This window comes from Saprolegnia parasitica (assembly GCF_000151545.1).
Source record: "Saprolegnia parasitica CBS 223.65 unplaced genomic scaffold supercont2.13, whole genome shotgun sequence".
In the NCBI taxonomy this organism is placed as follows: Eukaryota; Oomycota; class Saprolegniomycetes; order Saprolegniales; family Saprolegniaceae; genus Saprolegnia; species Saprolegnia parasitica.
The window spans coordinates 435,299-449,461 of NW_012156407.1; the positions used below are offsets into that span (position 1 = coordinate 435,299).

A 14,163-nucleotide genomic window follows, 5' to 3' on the forward strand; every position below is an offset into this window, starting at 1 on the left:
GTGATTGGTCAATTGCTTTGCACGTCAAAGAAATGCACCAATCGGTGGCGTAGGCGCTACTGCAATGTCCCGGAGCTGATGCACACCGGATGCTACCTACCAACTGACACGGCAACGTCTGAAGGAAACGCTGTGGAATCCCTCGTGGATACAGGCACAGCCACGCTGGCGTGCGAAGAATCCGTCTCCGTTGGCGTCTGAGCATGTTGACGGGATCGGTGTGACCATGGCGATCAGGTTCTAAACTCGCCGTGTCCTTCTTCATCTCACGTCAAGGATGCGGACCACGCAGCTGCTCGGGTCGCGAGGCTCGCGAAAGCTTGTTGCGCTAAACCGTCGGTATCGCACGGATCTGCGACTGCCCATTCCAGACGATCGTCTTCGTCCACATTCGACCACATTACACGTTCAATAAGGTTTACAACAGCTAATACTACCAGCTGCACTCACATCATGTCAAGCTGGGAGCGGACGACGGCGAGGATCGTGGCCGCCGACGGGCGCGCCTCCGGCTTGCGCGCAATGCAGAGCAGCGCTAAATCTTGGATCCAGTCGGGGCACATGCTTGTAAAGCGCGGCGACGTCGACTCTTCGGTGACGATGTGCTGGATCGTCTCGTTGGTCAGTGTCAAGTGGCGCGACGGCCGGCGGTGCGTGTCCAATTCGACGAGGACGCGGCCAAAGGCATAGACGTCGATCGCGGGCGACGACTGGCCGGCCGTGAGCATCTCGGGCGCGACCCACCAGACGCCGGGCGCGATGCCCGAGAGAATTTCGACCCGCGAGAGCCCGACGTTGGCGAGCTTGGCGCGCTTGGTCGAGTCGAGAATGATGTTTTTCGTATTGAACGCGCCGTGAATGACGCACCGGCTATGGAGATAGGCGAGTGCTGACGCCATGTCGAGGATGCACGACAGCTTGTCGTGCCACGCCAAGTTGTACATGTTGGACGCCATGAGCACGGTCCGCATCGAGCCGAGGTCCATGTGCTCCAAGACGCCGACAAGCGTGCTCCTGCTGCGCGCCACGAGCGGCTGTGACCACGCTGCGCCGAGCACGCCCAAAATGCACGGGTGCACGCAGGCGCTGGCGACGTTGAGTGTGTCGAGGAAGCACTGCATATGCGTCAGCGTCTGGCGCTTGGGCACGAGCGCTTTGACAAACACGGTCGCGCCGTCGTACGCGCCTTCCCAGACGTTGTAGTAGACGCCGGTCGCAAGCTGGCGCGTCGTTTGGACGTCGGCCGCGTCGAGGCGCTGGAGAAGGCCCCACTCGAGATTCTCGCTCACGTCGACATCGGCCGAGAGCTCGTAGTGGCTGGCATCGTCACACGTGCTGTCCACCAATGTCGACTTGGCGCGGTGACACCGCCTTTTGCTGCAGAGATACACGGTGGTCGCGAGGGCGAGAAGGATCAATGCGCCGGCGACGGAACCGACGACGATGGGCACCGTGTCGGACGACTCATCGGCGGCGGCGGCGGCCCGCAGGAGGGCCCGGGGCACGACGCGCGACACCATGCGAATTGAAATCTAGCAAGAGCTTGAAGTGGTCAGCCGTGACAGTACACGGCGCGGCAGCTTGCGACGGCGAGGGCCAGCTTTGGAGCCGACGCGCCATCCACCTGCCACTGTGACACGGGTGCTACACGGGCCGTTCGATGCCACTTGACCTGGCCCTCGGCTGCGAGGCTAGTCGCACCCAACTACGATCGGCGCGACGCTGGCTTGCGCCGAGCGGCGTCGCCATCGTAGGGCTGCCAGCGTTAAATGCAGTTGCCACGCCATATTGTGCTTCGGTAGACGCTCATGCGGCGCCACATGCGACGAGCAGATGGACATTCAGCGATGGTCCACGTCATGGGCGTAGTGTATGCAGACGGCCCCACGCTTGCCCTTGTCGATACAAATCGCGAAATGACCCAATCGTAGAGTTGCGTGCGACTAGCGACCACTGTGGGCTGCCATGGGCCGTTCGAGAACCTGGATCTGGCCTTTCCGTCGGTGATGCGGACAGTGTGGCAAGGTCCATCGCTGGCGCGTCGTTCTGGCGATGCCTGGTGCCTATACACGCGAAGTAACAGTTCGCTCGGACGAGCTCTCGATGGACGACAAGCGCAGCCGACAGAGCAACACGTGCTGCTACGTAGACAGCAGTTGTCGACCGCGCACGAATCCTCGAGTCGCTGCGACGAGGAGACCGGCAGCGCTTCCGCTTGACCGCCATATTCACGCGCTTGTCGCGCGCAAGGCCGAGGTATTTGTATGCGAGGTTTGATATCCCAGCTCGACGGCCGCTCGACGCAAGGACTTGCACCGCGTGACGACGCTGAAATAGGCCACGCCACGGCGCGCGGCGAATGTGCTCCTGATAAAAAGCCGAGCAGCTCGAGTGACCAAGGCAGCCATGGCGCTGGAGGCCCGAGGACTTCGATGGAGTAGACGTCACGCGCTGGAGCAGCAAGTTTCATCTAGTGCACTACTCGATGTGCATTGCCCGATGTGAGCAGAGGTCGTTTGGTTCGAGGATCGCGTCGTTTGAGGTTGCAGCAGCTCTTGATAGTTGGGTCAAGGGCGAATGTATTCAGCCTTGGTCTGGTGAACTTTCAGGCTGGTGTATCTTGCTTATGCGGTTCGAAACTTGGTCGTCGCGGTGGTCGCTAGCTATTAGCGGAAGGCTCTCGAGCGCTGATGGCAAGTGTGGACTCTGTGAGGATTCTGGTGGCGCTCTGGCCACCTTCCTGGCCGACTTGATGTGTCAAAATGACGGAAATAGTTCCAAGGCGCCGAAAAGGGAAAATACAGGTGTAGGTAGTGATGCAGTTTGTGTGCATCGCTATTAACGTCGCACCGGTACCAGACCTGGGGCGTAAGGTCTGAGACCCATTCAAAGCACATGCCACGGGTCCTTGAGTGCACAACGAGCTGTTAGATCTTACTCCGTGGCGCAGAAGGAACTTCGGTCGCGATGATTCATCCAACAAATGACCAATCACGGTCGTTCTCGCATTGGATTGGCCATAATACCGGATAGATCCTACCCCCACTTTGCCTTTTGCCATGTCAGCGCCCTTTGGCACGGTACTGGGCACGACCGACGGTGGCGTCGAGGTCTACTGCTGCGACTACGAGACGCTCGGCGAGTCGGCGCTAGCGGATCGCAACGACTTTAAGAACGTCGTCGACGGGATCACAACCGGCTACAAGTGGCAGTGCGTCGAGCTCGGACGGCGCTACCTCTTGGTCAACCATGGCGTCGTGTACGACAACATTGCCATGGCGTACGACATCTTCCGCCTCAAGTACGTCCGGCGCGTGGCCGACAATGTGCTCTTCCCGCTTGTGCCTCAAGCCAACGGGGTAGCGACGCGGCTGCCGGCGAAAGGCGCGCTCTTGATCTGGAACCCTCTCGGCAAGTTTGAGCGCACGGGCCACATTGCCGTCATCGTCGGCGCGACGGCCTCGTACACTGACATTGTGGAGCAGAACGTCGACTTTACCGTGTGGCCGGCGGGCCAAACGTACTCGCGCCGGCTGCCGACGACCGTTGACCCAGAGACTGGCGCGATCACGCTCCAGTGCACGCACGACGGGTCGATCCTCGGTTGGACCAGCGTCCACTTCGAGACAGAGTACAACTACGAGGACGTCCCGAAAGCAACGTCCTCGGACTTTACGCAGCACCAGGTGACGCTGACGGAGGCCCACCTCGGCCGGCCGTGGCTCGACCCGTCCCGCCCGTACGTGCAGACGTTTCTCGCGCAGCCGAGCTGGCAGCCATCGTCCGGCGTCTCCGACTACTTTTGCATGAGCCGCCATGGCCAAGCCGCGCTCGAGTACGCGACGGAGCACCTCCACCACATGTTCCTCGACGCGACCGACTTCATTCTGCACCACCAGGACGAGCTAGGGGCGCATTTCCGCATTCCGAGCGCGCTCTGGCCGCGGCTCTGGCACTCGTGGATTCACGCCAAGCCCGACTTTGTCGCGGGGCGCTTTGACTTTACGTTGACCGACGACGGCCTCAAGGTGTACGAGTACAACGCCGACTCGGCGTCGTGTCTCATGGAGTGCGGCTACAACCAAGACGCGTGGGCTTCGCTGGCCGATCTCGACACCATCGGTCGCAGCGGCAGCGATACCCTCTTTGCCAAGCTTGTGGCGACGTGGAGAGCCCGCAACGTCATTGGGCCGCTGCATTTGCTCTGTGACGACGACCCGGAAGAGCTCTGCCAGACGCAGTACATGGCGGCGGCCGCGACCGCTGCGGGTCTCGAGACGCACGTCGTAGTCGGTCTCAACGGCCTCGCACGTGCGGAAAACGACGTTTTGGATGGTGCTGGCAACGTCCTTCGCAATGTCTGGAAGACGTGGGCGTGGCGCACCGCGCTCAACGAGCTCTCGGACGACGAGTGGACCGAGTTTTTGTCGACGGACGGCACCGACGCAATGGGCTGGGTCACGCCCAAGCACTGTCGGCACCGGTACGACAGCATCATGCTAGTCGACGTGCTCTTCAGCCCGAGCATCCGCGTCTTCGAACCGCTCTGGACGCTCATTCCAAGCTCGAAAGCGATTTTGCCCGTTCTCAACACGCTCTACCCGCACCACCCGCTGCTACTAACGTCGTCGTTTGCGCTCACGCCAGCGCTGCAAGCCGCGGGCTACGTCATCAAGCCCGTGGCGGGTCGCGCGGGCGCCAACATCTCGATCGTCGATGCCCATGGTAGTGTTGTGTCGCAGTCGGACGGCCGCTGGAGCAGCGATACGCCCGTGTATCAGGAGCTGGCGCTGCTCCCCAAGCACAACGGCAAGTACGTGCAACTCGGCACGTGGGCGATTGGCGGCGAGTATGGCGGTACGATAATCCGTGCCGACGCCAACAAGATCATGGGCCTCGAGTCGTTCGTCTACGCGATGCGCGTCATCGAGTAGAGTGCCTCGATCGACTGCATAAAAAGACAATATACAAACGAAGAAACGAGTTTGTGAACGCAATGCGGAGGCAAAAGTCGCTTGCTTGCGGTGACCTGTAGGTCTCGTTTCGAGCTGATGACGAATCTGTCTCCACAACTACCGTGACGGACCGCAAATACTAGTAGTACGAGGAGCCACCGCGGACAAGGCTAATTGGAGCGTCGTTGGCGGCCACGAGAGCGTCGTGGTCCAGTTACAGTGCCTCAAGGTTGGACCCAAGGCGACCAACCTCCAAATGCTTGACGTCCGCGTGAATGATGCGATGGGAAATCGTGTCAAAGTGCTTTTGTAATCGATCTTGACAAAAGTTGCGTTCGACCACCGCCGTCGCGCGGTATTATTCACTGCCACCAGTTAAGAGTCTGCCTACATGTTTTTCTGCAACGGGACTTGGTTGTTGGATTTTAGGGGTATCGGATAGTCATGTATGGTTTTTGCCTGCATTTTCACAGTACTGTACTGTCACCACTGGTGACTGCATATTGTACGATGTGCCACCACTCATGTTGCTGGGACTAGACGCGTCTCGATGGTTGGTCGTGCGTATGGGTGGGCGAGGTGTCGGTGCAGCTACTTTGAAAGGAATTCAAGCAGTCGGTGGCGCTCCTTGGACGGAATGCGTTGCCATCGTCTGCCGGCCGCAGGTGCGCGGGGCCGTCTTACGTGTCAATGTTTCGACCTAGAGACAATGTTGATGGAGCGATTCCGCCGGGGCTTGGTCATCGTTGTCATTGTTGTCGTTCGTGTCTGCGTAATGAAGCGATTTGAACGAAGACTGAGCGAGAGATGCACCACTCACTTGTAGAGACGATTTTGTTTGCGTAAAAGCACATAAAACTACCTTTTCAGCGAAAAAGCATTTTCGTTCAAGTCAAGACTACGACCCACCCCTCGTGACCACGGAATCTGAGGGTGTTGGGTATAAGGACCTTGTTCATCTCGACAAACCAGATTGCCGACGACACGGCCCATTAACCCATGGTTTTGGCGATGACGACACATTCGTGTGAAGGCAGTGCTATTTCCTTGGTGCTTACGACACACTCGACTCCGCACACCGAAGCGTTCGGACACAACACCACCCAACATTCGTCTAAAGACCCGAGCGCTTTGGGGTATTTTCGTACAAACGATGGGGCATGGTAGACACATATTGATTCACACGCAAGGCGGCGCAACGAGGGGCTCAGATGGCCAACTCCTCAAGGGTCAGGACAGCGTCTGAGGTGTCTGCTGCTGGTGTCGGCGCCTCGGGCGACCTCGTGGTGGTGTGCTTGGTGCGATGCCGGGTCTTTCGCGAGCCGCTGACGTCGAGCCACCATACGTCGGCCGGCGGAGCTACCCCATGACAGCTCTTGGCCTTGGACACGTGGCGACTGCGTGTCGATGCTGCAGGGTCTCGGCTGCTGCGTCTCGACGCTCGGTGTGCCGACGCCTCTTTTTCCAAGAGGGATGCCATGAGCTTGGCGAGGCGTCGCGACTGGCGCTGGCTCGACGATGGTTCTCGGCCTTGCTCGTAGTAGAGCTGCCACGACGCGTACCAGTGCAGCCACGTCCAGTATTCGGACGCTTCGGATGTACTCTTGCCCGGTAGCAGCAGCTCGGGCGGCGATGACACGGCGCTCCACGGCGGCATCCCCGGCGGGTACACCACTTTCTCACGAGGCTTTTCTCGCTGCACCGCTGTCGCAAGTGGTGGCGTGGGTGTGGTGGCGGGTGCTACAGGGGGCGCTATCGGCGGTGCTGCAGGAGTCGTCGCTACCGAAGTAGCAGCAGGAGGTGTTATTGGGGTGGAAAGTGCTACTGGCGGTGCCACCGGTAAGGGGGCAACCGGAGGAAACTGGTAGGCACACGCCTGCTGCACTGGTGTCGCCATCGGGTAATACATGCACGGGTACATGATTTGGGCAGGCGGCTGCATGTAGGTGGGCACCATCGACTGGGTCGAGAGAACGACTGCCGGCTGCAGCATGGGCTGCGGTGACGGCATGACCAGGGTCGCTTGAGGCACGCTGCGTGGACTCGATACCACGGGTTGACACGAGGTGCTTGGCGGCGCAGCTGTCGTTGGCAATGACGCCGCGGCAAGTCGTGGCCCTTTAACGTCAGCGGCTGGCGTCGTTGGCGGGGCCCTGGACGGAGCTGGCGTTTGCCAGGCGAAGAAGAGCGGCGGTTTCTCGATCGAGTCGTGCATGCGGCTGCGCCGCAGGCTACTGCGGTGCCCATTCGTGTGCGACGCAACGCCTGCAGGCTCGTTGCGCCGACTGCCCATGACGACGACTGTTTCAGATGCGTGGTCGCCCCCGTTCCCCTAGTCCTAACCGTCTTCTGGCCACGGGTTCGAGACCCGGCAAGGTTCACAACATGACGTAATACCGAGACCAGGTATACAATGTGTGTATCAGCCAAGAAGGACCATGGAAATGGAGGCAAACACGATTGTACATGACAGTCCGATACCCGTAGAATCCAAGCATTCAAGTCATTTAGCCGAAAAGCATGCTAGGAAATGCAAGAGTCTTTGTCTACGCCGAGGTGGACGCGTCGTCGTCCAGCACGCGCATGGGGTAGATGGGCGACTCGAAGCGGATGATGTTGGTCGGGTCGGCGCGGACGACCGCGCCACCGTAGACGCCTCCGATGGCCCACGCGCCGAGCTGGACGTACTCGCCGGCGTACTGCGGGAGCAGTGCGATCTCCTGGTACACGGGCGAGTCGTCCGTCCAGCGACCATGCGACTGCGACAAGACCGTGCCGTCGGCGCCGACCACCGAGATATTGGCACCCGCGCGGCCCGTCACGGGCTTGACTACGTACCCGGACGCTTGCAGCTCGGGCGTGAGCTCAAACGACGACGTCAATAAGAGCGGGTGCTTGGGATAGAGCTTGGTGAGTACGGGCAAAAATGGCCTTCGAGCTCGGCAAGACGGTCCAGAGCGGCTCGAAAATGCGGATCGCAGGGTGTAAAAGCACATCGACGAGAAGAATGGTCGTCGTGCCAGCGCGCTCGCGGTACTTGGGCGTCGCCAACGCCTTGGGGTCGACTGCGTCGTCCTCAAAGAGGTACCCGGCCCACTCGTCGTCCGAGAGCTCGTTGAGCGCGGTGCGCCACGCCCACGTCTTCCAGACATTGCGAAGGATGTTGCCAGCCGCGTCCAAAATATCGTGGCCGCTGCGCTGCAGGCCGCCTAGACCCACGACCACATGCGTCTCGAGGCCCGCGGATGTCGCGGCCGCCGCCATGTACTGGGCATGGTAGATCTCCTCCGGCTCGTCGTCGCAGAGCAAGTGCAGCGGACCAATCACGTTGCGGGCAGTCCACGTCTCGACGAGTTTGGAAAAAAGTCCGTTGCTGTTGCTATGGCCGGGCAGCCCCAATAAAGACGCGAGCGCGTCCTGCGTGAGGCCGCACTCGAGGAGGCACGACGCCGAGTCGGCGTTGTACTCGTACACCTTGAGGCCGTCTTGCGTCAGCGTAAAGTCAAAGCGCCCTGCGACACAGTCGGGCTTGCGCCGGAACCACGACCGGCGAATGCGCGGCCAAAGCTTTTGCGGGATGCGGAAATGCGGACCGAGCTCCTTCTCGTGGTGCAAGACGTAGTCGGTCGCGTCGAGAAACATGTGGTGGAGGTGGTCGGTCGCATACTCGAGCGCGGCCTGTCCGTGCGACGTGAGCGTAAAGTACGGCGATTTGCCTTCCGTGAGCACTGCACCCGGCGTCGCAAGGAACGTCTGTACGTACGCAGCAGTCGGGTCGAGCCACGCAGCCGCAGCGGCCGCCGCCGACACGATGATCTCGCGTCGGCCAAAGTCGCTGGGCGTCGCCAGCATGACGTCTTCGTAGTTGTACTCGGTCTCCATATCAATGGTCATCCAGCCGAGGATCGACGAGTCGGGGTACGAGCACACGATCGTGTACGCGCCCGAGTCTTCGTCGACGACGGCCTGGAGCCGGCGCGAGTAGGTTTGGCCGGCGGGCCACACCTCGTCGTCCACGTTCTGCTCGACAATGTCGACGTAGTCGTTCTCGGCGTGCACGATGACCGCGATGTGGCCCGTGCGCTCAAACTCGCCCACGGGGTTCCAGATGAGGAGCGAGCCCTTCACGGGCAGCTCCGTGGCCTCGCCGTTGACGTTCGGGTGCATGGGCACGAGTTGGTCGTCCTCGACGCGCCGGACGTTCTTCAGGCGAAAGATGTCGTACGCCATCGCGATGTTGTCAAAGACGACGCCAAAGTTGACGAGCAGGTACCGCCGCCCGAGCTCGACGCACTGCCACTTGTAGCCCGTCGTGATCCCGTTGTGCACGCTCTTGAAGTCGTCGCGGTTGGCGCGCGCGTCATCTGAGAGCGTCGTGTAGTCGCAGCAGTAGACGTGGACGCCGCCGTCCGTGATGCCGAGGAGCGTCCCGAACGGGACGACCGGCGCGACCGGCAGTTCCATCGGCCACAACAAGTGCAAACTGCCAGCGTAGGGTCGCGTTTCACATGGCATGTACCGAAAATAGCCAATTTTAAACACCATTTTTAATCCCATATGCCAAAGTTACCACATTCAGTAGCCCACCGAAATCGGCAAGATCCAAGCGGCCGGGAGGATGGCGCGCGGCTCGCAAGAGACGCATGACGGGACAAAGGTCTTTCATCTGTCGCATAGTAGATCAAGCTGTTTGGCTTGTCCGGGCCGTTCTGCAGCGCGTCGCTGGCATTCGAATCGACGTGGGCGCAACGAGATACGAGATCGTTGACGTCCTCCAAAAGAGGATCGCCCAGCGCGACGACCATGGTACAAATCATAATTTTGTCATCTCGTCGGTTGTGAACGAGGGACAAGCACGAACAGCCTTCATCTTGGCACGCTGACCGTGAAGAGATGGAATGCATCGTGGCAGGGTCGCCTTGGTTGCGAATGCGCTGTGATTCGTGGATTTCCACCAATCGCATAGCAGTACAATCTGTTTGGCCAATCAAAAGCGGCGGAATGGCTACGAACCCCATGCATTTCGTCAGTGGCAGACTCGTGGGCAGGCCATGTACCGCCGACTGCTGGCGTCGCACCCGCTACTGACCAAGTCGGTGACGACAGGCGCTATCTTTGGCGTCGGCGACGTCATCGCCCAGAGCCTCTTCCGCGACGAGGACGAGGCCTTCTCGGCCACGCGCCTCGGCATGACGTCGCTGTACGGCCTCGCGTTCCAAGGCCCGCTCCTGCACGTGTGGTTTGGCCGGCTCGAGGCGCTCTGGCCAGTCACGAACGCCGTGAGCATTGCCAAGAAGATGCTCGTCCAGCAGTTTGCGTTCGCGCCCATCAGCATCATGGCCTTTAACTCGTACGCAGGGTGCATCCCGACCCGCCATGTACGCGGCGTCGATTGCTTCTGCGTTCTAATGGATGCGATTAGGAGGCGCGGTCGCTCGAAGACCGGTTCGCTTCCGGCGTCGACAAGGCGCTGGACCGCGCGCCCTCGATCTGGATGGCGGGCAACTACTTTTGGATTCCCATGAACATTCTCACGTTTGGCTTTACACCCTTGCCGCTCCGGCCGCTCGTCTCGAGCAGCGGCAACATTGTGTGGTCGTCGTACCTCAGTTTTCGCGCCAACGAAGCCAACGTCGTCGCGCTCTCGCCCGAGTGCAGTCCGCTGTCCGTGCAATAAGCGTATGTATCAGCTTTTGTTTATATACATATCCGTGCTATCCAATGGTTCCACGGTGTGCACGCTCGGCGTCGACGGCGGGCGATGGTGCTTGCTACCACACGACAAGCGACTCGACGGCGTCGGTCTCTCATGGCCGGGGCGAGCCCAGCGATGCGTGCTGCGCCGCTCTCTCGATCCGGGCGACAAGGATTCGCAGCTTGGCCTTGTCGTCGGGCATGGCGTCGTCGCAGCCGCTGCAGACAGACGAAAGCATCGGGTTGAAGGTGTCGCAAAACGCGCACGCGAGCTCGTCATCGATCGCCGCGCCGTCGACGCGCTTGAGCAAAATGGCGAGCTTCGTTGCGGCTGACGGCAACGGCTCGTCGCAGGCGGTGCAGGTGTCGGAGGCCATGGCATTCGGGGTGTTGCACGACTGGCAGCGCATCTCGGTGAGCTCCATGGGCACCGCTTTTAGCGACTAGAGGAGGATCGTACGTCATTAGGACACATTATTGTGCACGGTGGCGCATGTACCGACGTGCTGGACGGCGGCGAAGACCGCGACGACGGCGCCGACAACACTCGTTGTTTGGCGTCCGTGAGGAGCGCGACAACATGTGCTTGGTTGTTGGCAGCGGCGGCCATGATCGGTGTCACCCCATTCTAGCAACGTGATCAATGCCATGTCCTTTTCAAGCGACGTGCGTACGTTGTCAGCCTTGTCGAGCTCGGCGTGGGCGTGCAAAAGCCACGGAATCACCGCCGCTTGGCCCGTCTCCGCCGCCACAAACAGCGGTGTTTCTCCTCTCTAGACGAGTTCCGTCTCATGTGAGAAAAACCCATACGAAGGAGCATGCATCGTGCACTACTACCTGGGACGACTGGTTCACATTAGCGTTGGCGGTCAAGAGCATGCGCACGATACTCACGTGGCCGTGCTGCGCAGCGTAGGCCAGCGGCGTCGACCCAAGCTACTCCGTTGCATGAGCGCATGGATGCGCGAAGGATGCGTACCGCCGTCGCCTGGTTGACGTTGGCTTTCGCCGCCAAGAGCATCTCGACGATGCGGTCAAAGCCGCCATTGGCCGCGATCAGCAGCGGCGTCCATCCGTCCTATCGCCATGGATGCTGCATTCGATGACAGACGTGCGATCAAGGGTACGTAGCGCGCTTGGTTGACATTCGCCTTGGCCTTGAGAAGGAGGGCGACGACGTCGGCATGGCCGTGCTGCGCCGCCATCGAGAGCGCCGTCACGCCGCCCTAAAATAAGATACATGCATCGAGGAGGTGCATGGAAGATGGCGATGGCACTACCTCGGCTGGGTGGTTGACGTTGGCGTCGGCGGCGACGAGCCACTCGACGATCTGGACGTGGCCCTTGTCGGCGGCGACGAGCAGCGGCGTCGCGCCTTTCGCGTTGGCATAGGCGTCGGGGTTGACGCCGGCGGCGAGCAACGCCTTGACCTCCTTGTTGTTGCCGTGGAGTACCGCTTGGTACAGCGACTAGAGCACTGTGAAGCAATAAAGACAGAGAGGCCGACGCACCACGCTGCTCATGAACGAGCCCATCGCTCTTCGTTGTTTGCCTCGGCAGTAGTCAACAGCAACTGGCTCGGTGGGTGCTGTCACGAAACACATTGAAGGCAATTGCGACGGCTGGGTGCGCGAGATTGTGGACAAGCAGCTTCCATCCGCTTCAACACAACGCATCGTTGCTACCTCTATCAACCGCGCGCTAGCGGTAGCACCACCAACCTTGGTCGCATCCTACGATTAAAACGTCGTCCGAGCTGTTGCCAACCATGTCTGACGCGCCAGAGGGCGGTTGCTGACGCGCCGGCCATCGCGACAGCTGGCATTCGCGTCCCACAGACCCCTCTCACGCGCCCCGAGGTGCCCCATCCAAACATCCGCTGGGCACGTTGCTGTCCATGCTTGCATCGGCCTCGTGAAGTCCACCAGCTCCAATTCCTTCTGGTGCACTATTTTCGAGATCTTAAACATGTCGCCAGGCCATGAAATGTCCAGCAGAGGTATGTACTATGTGCTTCTGCTTGCTACTGAAGAAGCTGAGCGATGTCGCCATACAGTGCACATGGAGTAGCTAGGCTCGGATCGGATATCAAGAGAACGTTGGAGAGCCTCCGAGGTAGTAGCGCGTAAGCTCGTTGGCGTCGAACGAGTTCGTCCCGTACAAGCCACGACGTCTCTGCCCATGGCTTTCCTGGACGAGCCATGGCCATGCTCATGCTCTGGTCACCCCACGTTGATGCACTGAAGAAGCGCCATGGGCCAGCCCATCAGGACGACGCATCGTCTTCGAAGGCGACCACCTTCAAGGTCGCCGACCACTGCAACCCTCGCACTGGCCTTTTTCTGGTATTAAAAAAGATACGCGAAGATCGCAATTCGGAAAGTGCGAGCCAGTCGACAAAACCACCTCCGGACGACATGGGCACTGTACGTCCTCCCCATGGCGTCGACGCTGCTCCTGACGCGCGTGGTGTGCTAGGGCCTCTCGAAGCTCTTGAGCGCCGCCGCGGCCGGCCAGCACAAGGAAGTCCAGAAGCTCGTCAAGCGCGGCGTCGACGTCAACGCCCGCACGGACGAGGTTGTGTGATCCGATCGTGGGCTGGGTGCTGCACGCGACGCGTAGAATGGCACGACCGCCTTGTACCGCGCGGCGGCCAACGGCCACATTGGCGTCGTCAAGCTGCTCCTCAACGCGAGCGCCGACGTCAACAAGCCCAACGACGTACGTACTACACATCCAACTGCAACCACCTTGCATTCACGACGCGATCTAGATGGGCGAAACACCGCTGTACGAAGCGGCCGCCCAAGGCCGCGCGTCCATCATCGCGATGCTGCTCGACGCTGGCGCCGACGTCAACAAGGCCGATCTCGTACGTTGCGATGCGTTCGAACGACCATGCATGCGACCGCTTGGTGACATGTAGGAAGGCACGACGCCGCTGTGCATTGCCGCCGAGCACGGCCATGTCGACGTCATCCCTCTCTTGCTCCGCGCCGGCGCAGATGTGCACAAGACGAGCATCGTACGCATCCTCGTCGTGCTTACTACGACGGCAGCCTCACTGCAAGTAGAATGGCGCGTCGGCGCTGGCGCTGGCCGCGAGCAACGACCATGCGTCCGTCGTGCAGCTCTTGCTGCGTGCCAACGCCGACGTCAACGGCAAAGACAGCGTATGGCGTTGCCTCGACGTCATGACAGAGGATGATGACAGGGTATGTTGGCGTAGGCGGGCGAAACACCACTCTGCCGCGCCGCCGCGCGAGGGCACGTCGGCGTCGTCCGCGTGCTCCTGACGGTGCAAGCGTGGATGCTGCGCAGCGTAGCCATGACACTCCGAGAAGACTCAGATCTCTCACGACGAGCGAGTAGGACATGTGCCGCGCTGTGACGTACGCCGCCCGCGCCAACCACGCGGCCGTCGTCGACGCCCTCTTGCTGGCCAATCCGAGCGTCGACGGCGAGCCCAAGGTCCGTCATTGACGTTGTTTCTGGCTCACACATTTGTGCGTAG

At 60.6% G+C, this 14,163-nt stretch overlaps 7 protein-coding genes across 7 annotated transcripts; 3 read left to right on the forward strand and 4 right to left on the reverse strand.

The window, feature by feature from the left end:
- Window positions 1-386: 386 nt before the first annotated feature.
- On the reverse strand, window positions 387-1,520 carry SPRG_04442 (TKL protein kinase; the record flags this gene model as incomplete). The annotated part of the gene is made up of 1 exon (XM_012343366.1): window positions 387-1,520. The coding sequence occupies one exon, from the start codon at window positions 1,518-1,520 to the stop codon at window positions 447-449; it is 1,074 nt and encodes a 357-aa protein (XP_012198756.1). The 3' UTR covers window positions 387-446.
- A 1,539-nt stretch (window positions 1,521-3,059) lies between these two features.
- On the forward strand, window positions 3,060-4,934 carry SPRG_04443 (hypothetical protein; the record flags this gene model as incomplete). Its single annotated transcript, XM_012343367.1, has 1 exon — window positions 3,060-4,934. One exon carries the CDS (start codon window positions 3,060-3,062, stop codon window positions 4,932-4,934), a length of 1,875 nt encoding a protein of 624 aa, XP_012198757.1.
- A 1,143-nt stretch (window positions 4,935-6,077) lies between these two features.
- Window positions 6,078-7,248, reverse strand: SPRG_04444 (hypothetical protein; the record flags this gene model as incomplete). The annotated part of the gene is made up of 2 exons (XM_012343368.1): window positions 6,078-6,651; window positions 6,781-7,248. 2 exons carry the CDS (start codon window positions 7,246-7,248, stop codon window positions 6,163-6,165), a joined length of 957 nt encoding a protein of 318 aa, XP_012198758.1. The 3' UTR covers window positions 6,078-6,162.
- Window positions 7,249-7,404: 156 nt separating this feature from the next.
- Window positions 7,405-9,419, reverse strand: SPRG_04445 (hypothetical protein; the record flags this gene model as incomplete). Its single annotated transcript, XM_012343369.1, has 2 exons — window positions 7,405-7,861; window positions 7,905-9,419. 2 exons carry the CDS (start codon window positions 9,417-9,419, stop codon window positions 7,502-7,504), a joined length of 1,875 nt encoding a protein of 624 aa, XP_012198759.1. The 3' UTR covers window positions 7,405-7,501.
- Window positions 9,420-9,979: 560 nt separating this feature from the next.
- Window positions 9,980-10,632, forward strand: SPRG_04446 (hypothetical protein; the record flags this gene model as incomplete). The annotated part of the gene is made up of 2 exons (XM_012343370.1): window positions 9,980-10,333; window positions 10,378-10,632. Exons 1-2 carry the CDS (start codon window positions 10,007-10,009, stop codon window positions 10,630-10,632), a joined length of 582 nt encoding a protein of 193 aa, XP_012198760.1. The 5' UTR covers window positions 9,980-10,006.
- SPRG_04447 (hypothetical protein) lies at window positions 10,622-12,237 on the reverse strand. Its single transcript, XM_012343371.1, has 8 exons — window positions 12,161-12,237; window positions 11,930-12,118; window positions 11,777-11,875; window positions 11,629-11,727; window positions 11,487-11,585; window positions 11,324-11,422; window positions 11,149-11,277; window positions 10,622-11,092 (listed from the first exon to the last, which is right to left on the reverse strand). Exons 1-8 carry the CDS (start codon window positions 12,182-12,184, stop codon window positions 10,763-10,765), a joined length of 1,068 nt encoding a protein of 355 aa, XP_012198761.1. The 5' UTR covers window positions 12,185-12,237; the 3' UTR covers window positions 10,622-10,762.
- Window positions 12,238-13,066: 829 nt separating this feature from the next.
- SPRG_04448 (hypothetical protein) lies at window positions 13,067-14,132 on the forward strand (the record flags this gene model as incomplete). Its single annotated transcript, XM_012343372.1, has 8 exons — window positions 13,067-13,075; window positions 13,128-13,226; window positions 13,272-13,370; window positions 13,423-13,521; window positions 13,576-13,674; window positions 13,724-13,822; window positions 13,879-13,971; window positions 14,022-14,132. The coding sequence occupies 8 exons, from the start codon at window positions 13,067-13,069 to the stop codon at window positions 14,130-14,132; spliced, it is 708 nt and encodes a 235-aa protein (XP_012198762.1).
- Window positions 14,133-14,163: the final 31 nt, after the last annotated feature.